Source organism: Callionymus lyra, chromosome 16, assembly GCF_982586985.1.
Source record: "Callionymus lyra chromosome 16, fCalLyr1.hap1.1, whole genome shotgun sequence".
Lineage (NCBI taxonomy): Eukaryota > Metazoa > Chordata > Actinopteri > Syngnathiformes > Callionymidae > Callionymus > Callionymus lyra.
The window spans coordinates 11,075,787-11,091,161 of record NC_141833.1 but is presented as its reverse complement, the minus strand read 5'-3'; the positions used below and the strand labels follow the sequence as shown (position 1 = coordinate 11,091,161).

Sequence of the window (15,375 nt, the reverse complement as noted above, 5' to 3'; positions counted from 1 at the left end):
GATATTAGTTTATTTGAGCCTTACATTTTAAGGTTGACCTCTGGTTTCAGAGGTCAACCTTAAAATGAGGGATTGGAGATATATCCTCAAATTGATCCACATATATATTTATATATATATATATATATATATATATATATATATATATATATATATATTCTCATTGAAGTGTTAAATTATATATCCTCATTTTATGTATTCATGTTTATTGATTGTGAACATTGACAATATTACCTTTTGCTCAGAATTAAAACATTCTTCCATTTCATCCTTGTATGATTGGTCAGTTACTCTAAACCAGGGGTGGGCAATACGTTGATCGCGATCGAAGCTATTGCGAGTAGATCGCGTGATTTAATAAAATATGATATAAGAAAATAGTAAAGAGAGCTCTGGTTGGCTGCTGTGCATGTCAATTAAATAGTTATTGCAGCGGTTGGTTAACAATTTGATTGACATGCACAGCAGCCAAACAGAGCTCCAGCCTCTTCCACTGAACGCTCGGCAAAGTTCATAATAATAAATAAAAAGAGCAAAACGTGCGACAGCCATTTTACGCAATTCAGAAAAACGATATTACGAGAATTATAAACTTGTTTTTTTTTAAATAATATATCGAACAAAATAATGTGCGTTTGATCAGTTCAGGTTCTTCTCTACGAGAGTCACAGAAACATGACGTCAATTCCATCAAAGTGAAGCTGCAGGTTCCAATGAAAGCGCAACAAAGGCTGGTTTTCCTTTTGTGATCGCGTCCTTAAAACACACTTGTATTAATACACCATCACATGATGACTATTTGTAAATTACCTTTATCTCACGAATATAATAAGAATACGCTGAAACCCAAACACGTTAAACAGTTGCAGGTGAGACACACATTCTAATGACGTCAGAGACGATCAGACAAAGCGATGATGATGTGAAGTTACTGGTTAACAGTTTTATTCTCGTTAAACTTCATCTGAAGATGTTTTAAAATGTAAATAATCCACTTGTGTGATTCATATCAGACATGTTTAAAATTAACAAATATAAACTGTTAGTTTGAATTCATGTTTTCATTGTTTTTGTTTTTTCATGATCACAAAAATGGAGAAATTTAAGTCTTGTCCTTCATTTAAATATGATCGGCATGTTAAAATGTAGGCATGGAAAGGGATGAACCCGTCTGAATTCTTTGTTGATTTTGATGAACAAAGGAAAAGGGCTTGAATTCGTGTCAAGCACAGATTCTTACACATGAATATGTTTTGTGCATCATTTGGGTTCGAATGAATGACCATTTTTAGTTGGAAATCAATGCAATTCTTTGAACATACGAGTCTGAACTTGTCTGCAGTGGAGGATGAGATTTAACAAAGGCTGACACTGAGCTTAAGACCAGGTCTCATGGACATTTTTGGAAGACACTTAAAAGTATCTTCTTATGAGGAAATATGCTTCTTACTGACTGACTCTAGTTATTTATATAAGTCAGCATTTCTATGAAGATTATTAAATCCACACATCCTTCCATCATGACTGATTATCAGTGCATTCACTTCATTCAATGCAAGTCATCTGAGTAAAGTATGTTCTAACTTACGTTGAGAAAATTTGTTGAAGGTAGATCTTTTGAACTTGACAATTATGAAAGTAGCTCGTGAACCGAAAAAGTGTGAGCACCCCTGCTCTAAACACTTGATTTCTAAGATGGCCGTCTCACGTGTTGGTAGTGGAAAGTTACCGGAGTTTGTTCATCTAGAGAGAATCTGTTTATCAGTTGAATTAAGCAGATGTGTCCTTGGTCCCAGAGACAAAATGGCACCATTGAGAGATTGCGTTGTCTTTCTCAGTGTGAACTGACCTAAAGAATTGCTGAGCACACATGAATTTCTAAAGAAAGGCAATGATTATTTAATATGAATTAAATATGAAAGATTAATCAAGTGATTATTTGAAATGTGTGTTAACTCTAGATGATCGATTACAGTAAAGTTGTCATATCCTTACACAGCATTGCAGCAAACTAACACTAGATAGCATCTGCTATAGAAAAAATACAGAGCATACATGTGTCTTTAATCTTAATTTTCCTGAATTAAATTTAAACTATTCACATATTCTGCTTGAAATCTCTTTTATTATTTCTCTGTTGGCATTAGACTTTGCTCACAAGAAAATTCTACTTAATCCGTTGACTTTTGGCTCGATAAGAAGCAGGCTTTTATGTCCCTTATCTCTATGTGTTTACACTATAATGCCTTTATACTGTATTTATTTAAGCTTTGTGAGGTTTGTTTTTAGAAACGTAAGTCTTTCATTCATCGTAAGTACTTTCATTTCAAATCCTTTATATGTTGTAATGAGAGTTCTTATTCTGGATTTTAAAGTGGATATTATTCCTTTCCAGTGTTTCCTGAAGAAGAAGAAGAAGAAGAAGAAATGTATTCTCTTGCATTCACCTTATGGGTGTTGACTTCTCCACTATTTGGCGTAAGTGTTTACTAACTCCTGGCTCTAGAGTACATTTTATTTCTTTGCAATATAATAATATTATTTTGCTCTGGCTTTTCTTTAAACAATATTCTATAACTCATTTCTTTTTAATATTACTGTATTTTCCATGATGTTTGATGTGTAAGGTGACATCATTTTCTTCAAAGTTACAATCAAACATCGTCCTCATTTGGATTTCAAAACATTTTGAAGGACAGGTCATTCCCTAGTGTGGCATTTATCTTTTTCTATACAAAGACTGCATTATATGAAATCACTAAAATAAATAAACTTCCATGTGGTTGTAGTGAATATGTAAACTGTGGTATGGTTTTAATGGTGCTGCTGTATGTCTATATGTATGTTTACCTTTGTTTTAATTGCCTATACATGTTTTTGCCTTTTTTTTAGTTGGTTCAGGTTTGGAGTGAAGATGTTGGGAAGGATCCAAAAATGGTTTCGAGAACTATTTATCCATGGAGAGAGTCTTTAAAAGCTCCATTCAATGTTTGGGAAAATACCATAGGATTCCAAACAGTCACCAAGGTAAACAGGTTTATACACACACATGTTCATTCACAAACAAATCAATAAATAATAATACAAATAAATGTATGGTAGCAGATGTAAATGAAAAATATACTTGATGTTAAATGTGTTTCTCTTGTCATTTCAGGTTCAGTCAGAAAGGTTTTCCAAAGGTGAGGGGCTTTACAAGATGCAGGGACCAGAGATGTTTGAAATAGATGAAAGTACTGGACGAATTTGGCTCAAAGAGTCACTAGATAGAGAGACACACCAGAGTTTTGAGGTAAGCTGTACTTCAAGTCTCTGACTGAAGGTGCAAATGGAATAATACGTGATGTATATATAAAATAAATAAGTATTATTATTAATAGTAGTAGAACAATAAAGCATTTTACAGTTTCACCATACATCCCTTCTTTGTGTTTGCAGTTGATAGTTTTTGCCGTGTCATTAAGTGGAGAGTACCTTGAGAAGCCAGCGCCCATTACAATTCTTGTGCAAGACTTGAATGACAACAAACCAGTCTTCACTCAGCAAGTGTTCACTGGTTCTGTCCTGGAATTCTCACCCCCAGGTAACTTGGGAAAAATACATATAAAGTCTATATAAATCACAGTTATTGATTAGACCGATAAATTGATTCAGAATCAAAGAAAGAAGCTGGGTGTAATCTCTGGTCACTTAAAAAATTGCATCATTAATCAAAAGTCTGACCTCTTATAGATGAAGAAACTGGACTTGATACATTTTGTTCACAGGCACCGTTGTGATGCAAGTATCAGCCGATGATGCAGACAAACCCCACAGCATCAACACTGACTTGGTGTACTCCATCATTGGCCAGGAGAGCATCCCTGTTAATGACCTGAATAAGACCATGTTTGAGATGGACAAGGCGTCAGGAATTATCACTATGAAAGACAGTGTCCTGGACAGAGAGGTAAAAACTGACCCTAAGATTGATCTCACCTGCTTCTTAACTTCACTGACAAATATTTTAAAGATGCAATAAGATAAAATATTCCTTTTTTGTCCCACAGTGGGGAAATTCCTAAACAGACTAATTTTACCCCAAATTATTATTTCTTGTCTCAGGTGGTGAAAGCGTTCCAGCTGAGAATCAAAGTTAGTGATAAGGGTGGGACAGGCCTCACAAATGAAGCTATGGTCATCATTAATGTAACTGACATCAACAACCACGTCCCAGGGTTCAGCCCAGCATTTGTTAGTATTTCAGAACGAACAATCACATAGACAAACTTTTACTTTGTAGTCCAAGTCTGTTTTCTTCTTTCAGTACCACATGACTGCCCTGGAGAACACACTTGGTGATATCGGCCGAGTGAACGTGACCGAAGGAGATGAACCTGGAACAGGAAACTGGGAGGCTAAGTACTCTGTCTATGATGATCCTCAAGGGTATTTCAGCATAAGAACAGATGCTGAGACCAACCAGGGGATCCTGAGTGTCGTGAAGGTACAAAAACTTAACACAATAAAAATGGCAGTTTATATTTCAGAAAGGCTGAAAAATGTTCAATGACGTGAACAACCGACTGATCATTGAACTTTTATTCAAGGGTCCTCTCTCTCTGCGCTTGATGGAGTTTACTGACTCCTTCAAGAAACATCAAGACATTTTATTCGTGCTGGCTTTTTCTTGATTTACTGAGACTCTTGTGTTTGTCTCTGTGTTGTCTTGACCATTTAAGTATTTATTTTATTGGGTATTTTTTTGATTGTTTAAGCACTTTGTGACCCTGGTCTTGAATAGCGTTCTACAAATACTAATTACCTACTTACTTACTTACCTTCTAAAAAGGACGTTGATGACTGTGCACCATTAAGATGAGGTCAAAATGGCTGCTCAACAAAATGTCAAACTTCAAGTTAACATTTAGTTATTAATAACTTTATCAATTCTATAACCTTTTTTTTCCAAAACAGTGCTAGTCATACTTTTTATAATTCAAAACAGTATTCAAAACAAAACAAAACAAACTGTTCTCATCATGCTTTGATATCTGATATTTTAAAATGCAAAATGTATCCTTTCATTGTTGTTCATCTAAACATGATTAGAAAAAACCAGCACATCCAACATGTCAGAACAAACACATAAATAATCTGATGTCACTTCATTCCAGCCTTTGGACTATGCGTCTGCAAAGGAGCACAAGTTGACTCTCCAAGTAGTGAACATAAACCTGATAAAGAGCAAAGCTACAAACTTTTTAGCAAGCGTCACTGTCACTGTGATCGACAAGGACGAAGAACCATACTTCACAGAGGACCCGATCAAACTTGAAGTTCCCCAAAATGTACTTCCTGGCACATCACTGAAGAACAACATCGCCATTCACCCAGTGAATTTGGGCATGAGGTATGAACCCAAATCATGTCTTTAAAGATGGAATCAATGTACAAGTCTGCTTTATCTACCTTAGGTTTGAGATCACCGACGACCCTGAGAACTGGCTGGACATCAATATAGATACAGGAGAGATTGTGGCAAAAAGCAGCTTCAATTGGAGTTCTGCACATGTTAAAAACCAGGTGTACACTGTTACAATCAAACTTACAGGTGAGATGAAAAAGTTTCCTCTTAGCATCATACTACACCTTAAGATCATCATCAGGTAACACCTTCTATGAAGGTCTTTTTTATAACATATTGTGAGCACATTCGTCAGACATTATAATGCATTCATAAGACCTAATATAAAGACGTTACACAGTTAATAATCATGTTGGTCAACTTATAACAGCATGCATTGTTATTCCTTAGAAAGGGTTCCTTAATGCATTACATAAAATACCTTCATAAAAACTGTTGCCAATCTTTAAGGCATTTTGTACGTATACATTTTTAGGACTGATTTGTAAAGAAATGCTGTTACATGGAAGGCATTATGATAATTGGTTTAAATTCTTAAATTGTGAATTATATCAGTAATTCACATGCAAATTTAAACCAAAAATTTGCAAACAAGGCTATGGATATTATAAGGTTTACATACATGGATCATATTTCGACAACTCTTTAAGTAGTCAACAAATCCCACGACTTATTAGCTTGTGGCTTAAGAAGTTGCCAGTTCAATGATGTCCAACCATGATGTCATTGTGTCCCTGAGAAGAACACTAGATTGTTACTTATGCTGGTGAACATCATGCTGTCACAGCTTAGTCACATCAGTGGGTGATTGTGTGTGAATGGGTAAACATTGTTGTGAGTTGGTTTAAAAAAAAGCCTCTATGTGGGTTGGAAAGATTTTGTAATGAGATACATTTTAGAGATAGATAATTAAAGATAGATTTAATATTAAAAATATATATCGATATAATATATATGAATGTATTTATCTTTGTAGATACCAGTGGAACTTCCTGCACAGCCACAGTTCTAATCATCCTGGTGGCAAATAGGGATTCTAGCAATAAAGCCGGTTTCCTCGCTGCCATCATCATCTCTGTCCTACTTGTGGTGACTCTTTGTAAGTTCAGTCCACCGTCACTTTATGAAGTTAATGAACAGAATGTTATGTGGCTAGTTTTCTGCTTATTCTACTATCATCATGATCATTGCAAAATAACGTAACAGTAGATCCATCGCATACATCATTGTAAGGGTCAAGGTACAATAAAGTTTTTATTACTTTTACGAATTCTCCTTCTAAGTAGGTGGCAGGGCAAAATAACTCAGAGTTAACCATACTTTTTATGGTTAACCTGACAAGGGTATAAAAAAATTTCAGCTCAGTAAACTGGACCTTTGAAACGTTATGATATCATGTGTGTCATTCACTTCAGTATATAACTTTATAATAACTTTATATATATGTTTTTAAGTAGTTATTGTGTCATCAATGTTACATTTCTTCAATAACCCAAAATATCTTAATGTTGAAGTGGGGTCGTTAGTGGCTTGAAAATTATGCAGAGGAGGACATTGCAACGTTCAAAATGGTCAAGAAGACGAAGAGGTATGTGTCTACTACAGTGCGAGGTAGATTTCAGTGCTAATGGTGTCTTGTTATGCCCCAGAATGCGATAAATCTCAACGCCCTGAGCATCCCTGTCAACGCAGTGCCTGCTCTCAACAACGCCTCACCTGCCTCCACCAATGATGTGGTTTCTCCCGCCAATGCTGCGCTGGCCCCAACCAACGCAGTATGTGCCACTGACAACACCATGGCTTCAGCCACCAACGTTGTGCTTGCCTCTGAAAATATCCACCCAGTATGCAATAACCCGGAAGCATCAACTAGAGAAAAGGATCCAAAAAGCCTATCTGGATCCTCCGAACCATGCAGACCACCAGGAGACCAAGCAAACATTGCGGACCTAATCATTAGGGTGAGTGTCTTCTTAAAGTGCCCTTAAGTCCTGCTCAAGTAACACACTACAGTTTGGTTCAAGTTAGTACATTTCTCAACATCCCAGATATTTCATTGAATCATTTTTGGTTTTGTTTTGTACTGAAAATAGAAAACTGCATGTATGTTACTGTAGATTTGGATGCAATTCCTACTCTATACTTTGATATAATGAACTACAAGTGTAGCAAACTATTCTTTCTACCAGAAGGTGAGGGAGAAAGTACAGAAAGAGTCATGACATTTTTTCCTCTCTTCAGTACCTGGAAGTGGCAGCAAAAGATCCAAATGTTCCAGCACATGATGTGGTTCAGATCTTCCACTATGAAGGAGAGGGCTCTGTGTCTGAAAGTCTTAGCTCCATTTGTTCATTCAGCTCTGATGACCAAGACCAGGACCTGAACAACTGGGGACCACGGTTCAAGATGTTGGCTGAAATCTTCGATCCGTCGGAGGAGGATGAAACCATTAGTTCTTTTTTTGTTTGAATTCATATTAGAATAGTCACTTGGTGAAAATGTACTTTAATCTTTTGCAATAATGCTTTGAAATGTAAGCTCTTGCAAAATGACTATAAGAAGGTTGATTTATGTGTAAGTTTTTTTCTTAATTTCAGTATTGTACAATGAAGTAGTATTTTTTTGTTGAGCATTTACTTTTCAGTCTTCAATGACTATCTCTTACAGTTACTCTGCTGACTTATGTGCAGTAATTTTGAGCAGCAGCATTGGCTGTATCTTCGATGTGTGGCACCAATTATTATCATTCATATACATAGATTTAATACACATTTGAGTTGTTACTTTTTGACCAGATGCAGCTTGGAAATTGTATTGGGAATGTGTGGAAGCAGGTGATGGGTTTCATGAGGTAACCCCAGACCTTGGAAATAGCAAAAAACAAACAAAAAAAGTCCTATTAGCTGTTGACAATGAAAGGGAGCCTATGTCCTATGAACTGTGGCAAATTGTTTCTACTGATACTTTTCATTATTGATTTTAGACACCTGTGTGCATTTGTCATGATATTAGATTTCCTTACTTGTTCAAAATGTACGGATATGTCTATGCTAATAAATGAACTTCCAAACATTGCCCTGTTAATTCTAATGTACAAAAACAAATGATATAAGAGGTGAATAAATAACCTACTACATTTAAATGAATTAATAAATGTTGAGGTGTGAAATGTAAATTACTGTAATTCATATAAAAGTAAAATGTCATTTTTTTGGAAAGCGACAGCTCTCCTGATGGGTTTGACACACAAAGCAAAAAAATAACTGGAATTGATGAAACGGAAGTTAAACTAAAGTTAACAATGTTGACATATTTGTATTTTATAAGGGGAACTTCAATATATATTCAACAATCAACAAGTGTATTCATTATTTACATGTACTTTTCTATAAGGAAGTTATGTTTTTTCAGAATTTATTTTCTCCTTATCTCTCTGTACTAATAGTTTAAATTAGGAACCTAAATTAAAAACAACTGTGGAGCCAGATGTGGCCTCCTCAACTCTCAACCTGATCTGTCTGATTAGTTTATTTGAGCCTTACATTTTAAGGTTGACCTCTGGTTTCAGAGGTCAAAGGAGGGATTGAAGATATATCCTCAAATTGATCCAAATAATATATTGTAAGGAAATGACAACTTTACTGTAATCAATCATCTAGATTTAACACACATTTCAAATAGTCACTTGATTAACTGATAATCTTTCATATTTAATTCATGTTAAATAATCATTGTCTTAGGCATAAACACAGCTGTAAGCACGGATGTTCAGATAGTATTTAAAGGTAAGACATACAGCCAACTGCAGGCTCTACATCTGAACATCGAGACGAAAATCCGAGCTGGTGGATCTAACCTCGACATCGGCTACTGGGAGAGCTTGTTGCAACAGGTCCGCGTCTACATGGCGAGAGCAAGGTCCACACCTTCCGCTTATTCAATAATTACATTTCTAACCCAAGGTCTCAACCAATCAAAAAACTAAAATGTGTTTATCAATGAATGATTACAGGTTGAGAGAGCGACACCAGGATGTGCTTCGCCAAAAGCTGTTCAGGCTGAAACAAGAACAGGGAGTGGAAAGCGAACCATTGTTCCCCATCATCAAGGATGAACCAGTGACTGAGAGCATTGAGTAAGTTTGTTTGTGTCCTAGTACGACAATAATTGTGTCAAATTTGAGTCTTGACACAATTGGGTTTGAATGTATGTTCCTTCACGGAGGAAAAATGAACTTCTTTAAGGCCTGTTGTGTTGAAGGTGTCTTCAAAATTGTAAGATGGCACCATATTAAAATGCATATTATTATAATAGTCCTCATCCTTCAGGAACATTTTTTGTTTTCCAAACAGCAGGAGCAGAGAAGATTCCAGCCTTTCATCATCAACTGGTAGAACTGTGAATGAAGCTAGTGGACAGGAGAATGATGAGCCTGGTCCATCAACATCAACCAGCACTAACAGAGGGATTGAAGACGAGGAAGGAAAGAAGGATGAAGACAAGGGAGAAGAGGAGAAGGGCGACTCTGTGGAAGCTGTATTGACGGAGGAAGATCTTATCCAGCAAAGCCAAGCAGAGTATGACTCCGGTCGCTACAGTCCAGCTCTTCTGACTTCATCGGAGATGCCGCTCGACACACACACGATAACGGCAGAGGAAGATGCGCACAAGTTGCAGCTAGCACGTAGACAGTTGCAGGTCACAGGTACGAATGGCACACAGTATCATAAGGTTGTGTGTCTGCCTCATCCTCGTTCTGTCTGTCATATAAAATGACACGACTTACTTCAAGCTTGACTTTTTCCTGTCTTTCTGTTAGGTGACGCCAGCGAGAGTGCCGAGGACTTCTTTGTACGTCAAGCCAAACAGGGAATGGATAACAACGAAGCCCAGTTCAGCGTGGAGATCCCAGTCACAGGGAAGATGTACCTGTGGGCTGACAAATACCGACCCAGGAAGCCGAGATTCTTTAACCGAGTACACACTGGCTTCGAGTGGAACAAATATAACCAGACGCATTATGACTTTGACAACCCGCCACTCAAGATTGTTCAAGGTTACAAGTTCAATATCTTCTACCCAGATCTGATCGACAAGCGCTCGACCCCGCAGTACTTTCTAGAGCCCAGTCCCGACAACAAGGACTTTGGCATCTTAAGAGTCCATGCTGGCCCACCGTACGAGGATATCGCATTTAAGATAGTGAACAGAGAGTGGGAGTACTCTCACCGTCATGGTTTCCGATGCCAGTTTTCAAATGGTATCTTTCAGCTGTGGTTCCACTTCAAGAGGTACCGTTATAGACGATGAACCCGTAAAACAGTAACGTTTGAATACAAAAATTGGATGTTAACCATAAATGTTCATCATTATTTTTGTCGTTTTATTAAATGCATCAATGCCGAAAAAATTAAATGGCAGCATACTTGTGTTGGTGTTGTAAATGATATATCATTTATGATATATGATATATTAGGATTAAAGGCGCCGACGAGGACGGCTTCCTCTTCCAGTAGCTCCGCAGAAATTTCTATAATTTTCTGTTTTTTATTAATTTTTTTACTATAATTTTTTAAATGGATACTTTTGAACATGGGGAGAATCGTCTTGTTTATTCAAGAGAGGATCTACTGTCGCTGAAGTCAATGGCACGGGCTGGAGATCGCCAAGAGATCCCGATCGAACTTCAGCGCCGTTACAGAGGCTGTCGGGCAGGGAAGAGACTAAAGGCTAAGCTAACGGACAATCGGAGACGTCACAGACCAACGATCCCAACGATCACGATGGGGAACGTCAATTCACTGACGAATAAGATCGACGAGAGAAGGAGGTCTGATCATGTACGTGAATAAACGCTGGTGTAGTCCGGGACACGTTACTGTAAAGAAAGTCTCTTGTTGTCAAGATTTAGAACTGTTGGCCGTCAGCATGCGTCCATATTATCTACCACGTGAGTTCAGTCACGTGATCGCGCTGTGCGTTTACATTCCTCCAAGCGCTGCGGCTGCATCTGCCTGTGAGAAGATCCACACAATGACAGCTCGACTTCAGAATCAACATCCTGACGCGTTTATCATCATCTCTGGAGACTTTAATTATGCCAACCTGGACTCTACTCTGCCTACTTTCCATCAGGCTGTGGATTGTCCCACCAGGAATAACAGGACAATTGACCTTCTTTATTCCAACTTGAAGGACGCCTACAGAGCCAAACCTCTTCCTCCACTTGGAAGGTCCGATCACAACCTGGTCCACCTTCAGTCACAGTACATTCCTCTGGTGCAGAGACAGACTGTGACCACTAAGACAATCAGAAAGTGGACACCAGCTGTGGAGGATGCCATCAGAGACTGCCTTGAAACAACAGACTGGGATGTGCTGCTGAGGTCTCATGGTCAGGACATCGAGGGACAGACACACTGTCTAACAGATTATTTAAATTTCTGCTTGGACGTTGTCGCCCCTACTAAGACTGTCCGCTGTTACCCTAATAATAAACCGTGGGTAACAAAGGAGGTCAAGGATGTCCTTAACAGGAAGAAAGTGGCATTCAGGAGCAGGGACAGGGACGCCATGAGGTCAGCTCAGCAGGAGGTGAAGCGATGCTTGAGGGAGGCAAAGGACACCTACAGGAGGAGGTTGGAGGAGAAGCTGAGCCGAGAAGAAATAAGAGAGGTCTGGGATGGTGTTAAAACCATCACTGGACACAAGACCAAGGCCTCTCTGACTGCAGTGGACACGGTGGAGGAGGCAAATGGTCTGAACAACTTTTTCAACAGGTTTGAGCAGGTCACCTCACCCTCGCTGCTGCCCGCCTCAGGACCTGCCCCACCTTCTTGTGCCCCCCTCAGCTCCACACAACCACTTCCCAGCTTCACCTCACTCCAGGTACAGGATGTACTTCGGAGGATTCGTCCAGGGAAGGCTGCTGGTCTTGATAAGGTGTCTGCTCGACTGCTAAAGACCTGCGCTGCTGAACTAGCTGAGCCACTCCAGCATGTCTTCAACCTCAGTCTACGGCTGGGGAAAGTACCAACTCTGTGGAAGACTTCCTGTATTGTTCCAGTCCCTAAAAAGACCCGACCGAGTGTGCTGAACGATTACAGACCGGTGGCACTGACTTCGCAGCTGATGAAGACACTGGAGCGGCTGGTCCTCAAACATCTCAGGCCACAAGTCCAGCACGCGCAAGACCCCCTGCAGTTTGCCTACCAGCCAGTAGACCTACTACCACTTGGATAAAGGAAGTGGTTCAGTGAGAATCCTGTTCCTGGACTTTTCTAGTGCCTTCAACACTATCCAACCCACTCTGCTGCAGGACAAACTGACTAAGATGCATGTGGACCCTGGTCTGGTCTCCTGGATTACGGACCATCTTACTGATCGACCACAGTATGTCAGGCTGAAGGACATCAAGTCTGACACTGTGGTGTGCAGTACAGGAGCACCTCAGGGGAGAGTACTGGCCCCTCTCCTCTTCACCATCTACACTTCGGACTTCTGCTACAACTCAGAGCTGAGTCTCCTCCAGAAGTATGCTGACGACACTGCCATTGTTGGATGCATCAGGGACAACAGCGAAGACGAGTACAGGAGTCTGATACGTGACTTTGTGGACTGGAGTGAGAGGAACCACTTGCAGCTGAACACCTCAAAGACCAAGGAGCTGGTCTTGGACTTCGGGAGGTCCAGGACAAAGCCACGTCCAGTGTCCATCAGAGGCGACGAGGTGGAGATAGTGGACAACTATAGGTACCTCAGTGTGTGGATGGACAGTAAACTGGACTGGTCCTGCAACACAGACCATGTATATAAGAAGGTTCAGAGTAGACTGTACTTTCTGAGGAGGCTTCGGTCATTTAACATCTGCAAGAAGCTCCTCTGCATGTTCTACCAGTCTGTGGTGGCCAGTGTCATGTTCTATGCTGTGGTGTGTTGGGGTGGAAATGTGTCCAAGAGGAGTGTCAACAGGTTGGACAGGTTGATCAGGAGGGCTGGCTCTGTGGTTGGAATGAAGCTGGACTCACTGGTGACAGTTGCTGAGAGGAGATCATTGAACAAACTACTGTCCATCATGGATGATGACAGTCATCCTCTGAACACTGTCATCAGTGAGCAGAGAAGCAGAATGAGTGCACGAATGCTCCTACCCAGGTGCAAAACAAATAGACGCAGGGACTCATTCATCCCTCGGGCTATTAAATTGTACAATTCTGAGTTCGGGGGCAGGAGTGCAGTGAGAGTATCTGGATGTTCTGTTCCATGTTAGTCTTTGTATCCTTGGTCTTTGTTGTTTTTCTTTCCTTGACCTATGTTCTTTGTGTTTGTCTTTAGACTTAGATTGTGTCATCTTGTTCTTCCTCTTTATGTTCTTCTTCTTATTTAATTTTTTATGTATTATTTTTTATTGTTTATGAAAAATTGCTGGCTATTGGTAAAAAACAATTTCCCGAAGGAGACCTCCTGAGGGATCAATAAAGTTTTACCTTACCTTACCTTACCTTATCATTTTTAGCCAACTGGGGGCGCCAAGTAACCTCTCTGAACTTTCGGTTGAGGCAACGTCTGATAGTTTAGGCCTTTTTTATACTGTTGTCAAATAATGTTCATGTTTAACGGCTCAATTGAAGAACAGAGTTTTGTAAATAAATACTCTTAATAAAATAAACTCATGTTTTTGAGATGTCATTCGAATATATACTTCAATTCATCTTTATAATGGAGGAAGAAAAAGAGAAAATAAGACTTTCTTTCTAGCAATTCACTTACAGCGGAAAAAACTACTCGTGTTTTGGGGCCAAATGAGTAGTAAGGACCCAAGATATTTGTTAATAAAGCTGAATTGGAAAATTTCAAGTTAAGTATGGAGGGAAATGTCAGAAATAAATAGTGATTTCGTGATTGCGAGAAAAAAAAATAGTTTAACAAAATAAAATGCTGAAATGAAACCAGAAAAACCTATTAATGTAATATTAATATATTCATATTTAACCAATGTCATAAAGTTGTTCAAATGAAAATATGAAATGCATATTTGCATAACCTGCAATAGTAAAGTATACCAACATGTATAGAAAAAAACAGTATATCAAGAAAATTATTTTATTAGGGTTTGAAGGAAAATATTCAATTCATGTGCATGAAACAGAAAGATAAGATATCTATGTTAAAATTAATAATATTCAAGCAACACAACATCATTTTCTGCTTTTAAACTTTAAAAAACAAGATAAATGTAGACATTACACGTGTTGTTCAATGTTAATTACAAGTTGAGGTTCATCTTAGAAATACCACAAAATAGTTATTATAAAGAGTTTTATTACCTGCACTTTATTAACAGAATTGAAACAACTAACCTGAAAAAAATAAATCAAAATTCTGTTGATACTATTTTGTGTCGTATGTTGTGTATAAATGATACTTAAGCATAGTTGAACTATTTACAAGAAATTAAGTTACAACACTAGTTTGATATAGAACTCCAAAAGATCTTAAAAGTATTAACTAAAACCTTTTTAAGGTCCATTTTTATAGAGGTGAGAAACTATGAGTCTTCATCTGCTTATGATCATCAAACCTCACAAACATTAAACCTGTATAATAAAGACTGCAGACATTTGTTGTTGATTCCTCCTACATGAAAGTGACTTGAATAGGTGGCCTTTGAATATGTTCCATGTCAAAAGGCCCAAGAGAAACATGGATAGCAGCACCAAAACAACATTCTTTACAATGCTGATGGCATCATTAGACGATGAACCCGTAAAAAAGTGACGTTTGAATACAAAAATTGGATGTTAACCATAAATGTTCATCATTATTTTTGTTGTTTTATTAAATGCATCAATGCCGAAAAAAATTAAATGACAGCATACTTGTGTTGGTTTTGTAAATGATATATCATGATTAGGGCGCCAAGTAACCTCTCTGAACTTTCGGTTGAGGCAACGTCTGATAGTTTAGGC

The 15,375-nt window shown here is 38.5% G+C and overlaps 2 protein-coding genes across 3 annotated transcripts; both read left to right on the top strand.

Annotated features, from left to right (window-relative positions):
* Nucleotides 1-801: 801 nt before the first annotated feature.
* LOC148063652 (cadherin-15-like) lies at nucleotides 802-6,771 on the top strand. Of its 2 annotated transcripts, XM_087810853.1 has the most exons (11): nucleotides 802-869; nucleotides 2,396-2,478; nucleotides 2,893-3,027; nucleotides 3,158-3,292; nucleotides 3,439-3,583; nucleotides 3,768-3,949; nucleotides 4,105-4,233; nucleotides 4,307-4,486; nucleotides 5,157-5,392; nucleotides 5,457-5,593; nucleotides 6,384-6,771. In XM_087810853.1, the coding sequence occupies exons 2-11, from the start codon at nucleotides 2,428-2,430 to the stop codon at nucleotides 6,608-6,610; spliced, it is 1,557 nt and encodes a 518-aa protein (XP_087666979.1). In that variant the 5' UTR covers nucleotides 802-869; nucleotides 2,396-2,427; the 3' UTR covers nucleotides 6,611-6,771. The 2 variants fall into 2 exon arrangements, with proteins under 2 accessions (XP_087666979.1, XP_087666980.1); XM_087810854.1 differs by having other exon boundaries at nucleotides 5,457-6,463.
* Nucleotides 6,772-7,047: 276 nt separating this feature from the next.
* LOC148063651 (splicing factor Cactin-like) lies at nucleotides 7,048-10,717 on the top strand. The gene is made up of 6 exons (XM_087811789.1): nucleotides 7,048-7,368; nucleotides 7,649-7,859; nucleotides 9,148-9,325; nucleotides 9,420-9,542; nucleotides 9,760-10,112; nucleotides 10,227-10,717. Exons 1-6 carry the CDS (start codon nucleotides 7,048-7,050, stop codon nucleotides 10,715-10,717), a joined length of 1,677 nt encoding a protein of 558 aa, XP_087667915.1.
* Nucleotides 10,718-15,375: the final 4,658 nt, after the last annotated feature.

Coding starts and splice junctions, on each gene's coding strand:
- LOC148063652 (XM_087810853.1), top strand. CDS start 2,428: ATGTATTCTCTTGCATTCACCTTATGGGTGTTGACTTCTCCACTATTT. Junction 3,293..3,438: donor AGACACACCAGAGTTTTGAG/GTAAGCTGTACT, acceptor TTGTGTTTGCAG/TTGATAGTTTTTGCCGTGTC. Junction 5,594..6,383: donor TGTTACAATCAAACTTACAG/GTGAGATGAAAA, acceptor TTATCTTTGTAG/ATACCAGTGGAACTTCCTGC.
- LOC148063651 (XM_087811789.1), top strand. CDS start 7,048: ATGCCCCAGAATGCGATAAATCTCAACGCCCTGAGCATCCCTGTCAAC. Junction 9,543..9,759: donor CCAGTGACTGAGAGCATTGA/GTAAGTTTGTTT, acceptor TTTTCCAAACAG/CAGGAGCAGAGAAGATTCCA. Junction 10,113..10,226: donor TAGACAGTTGCAGGTCACAG/GTACGAATGGCA, acceptor TCTTTCTGTTAG/GTGACGCCAGCGAGAGTGCC.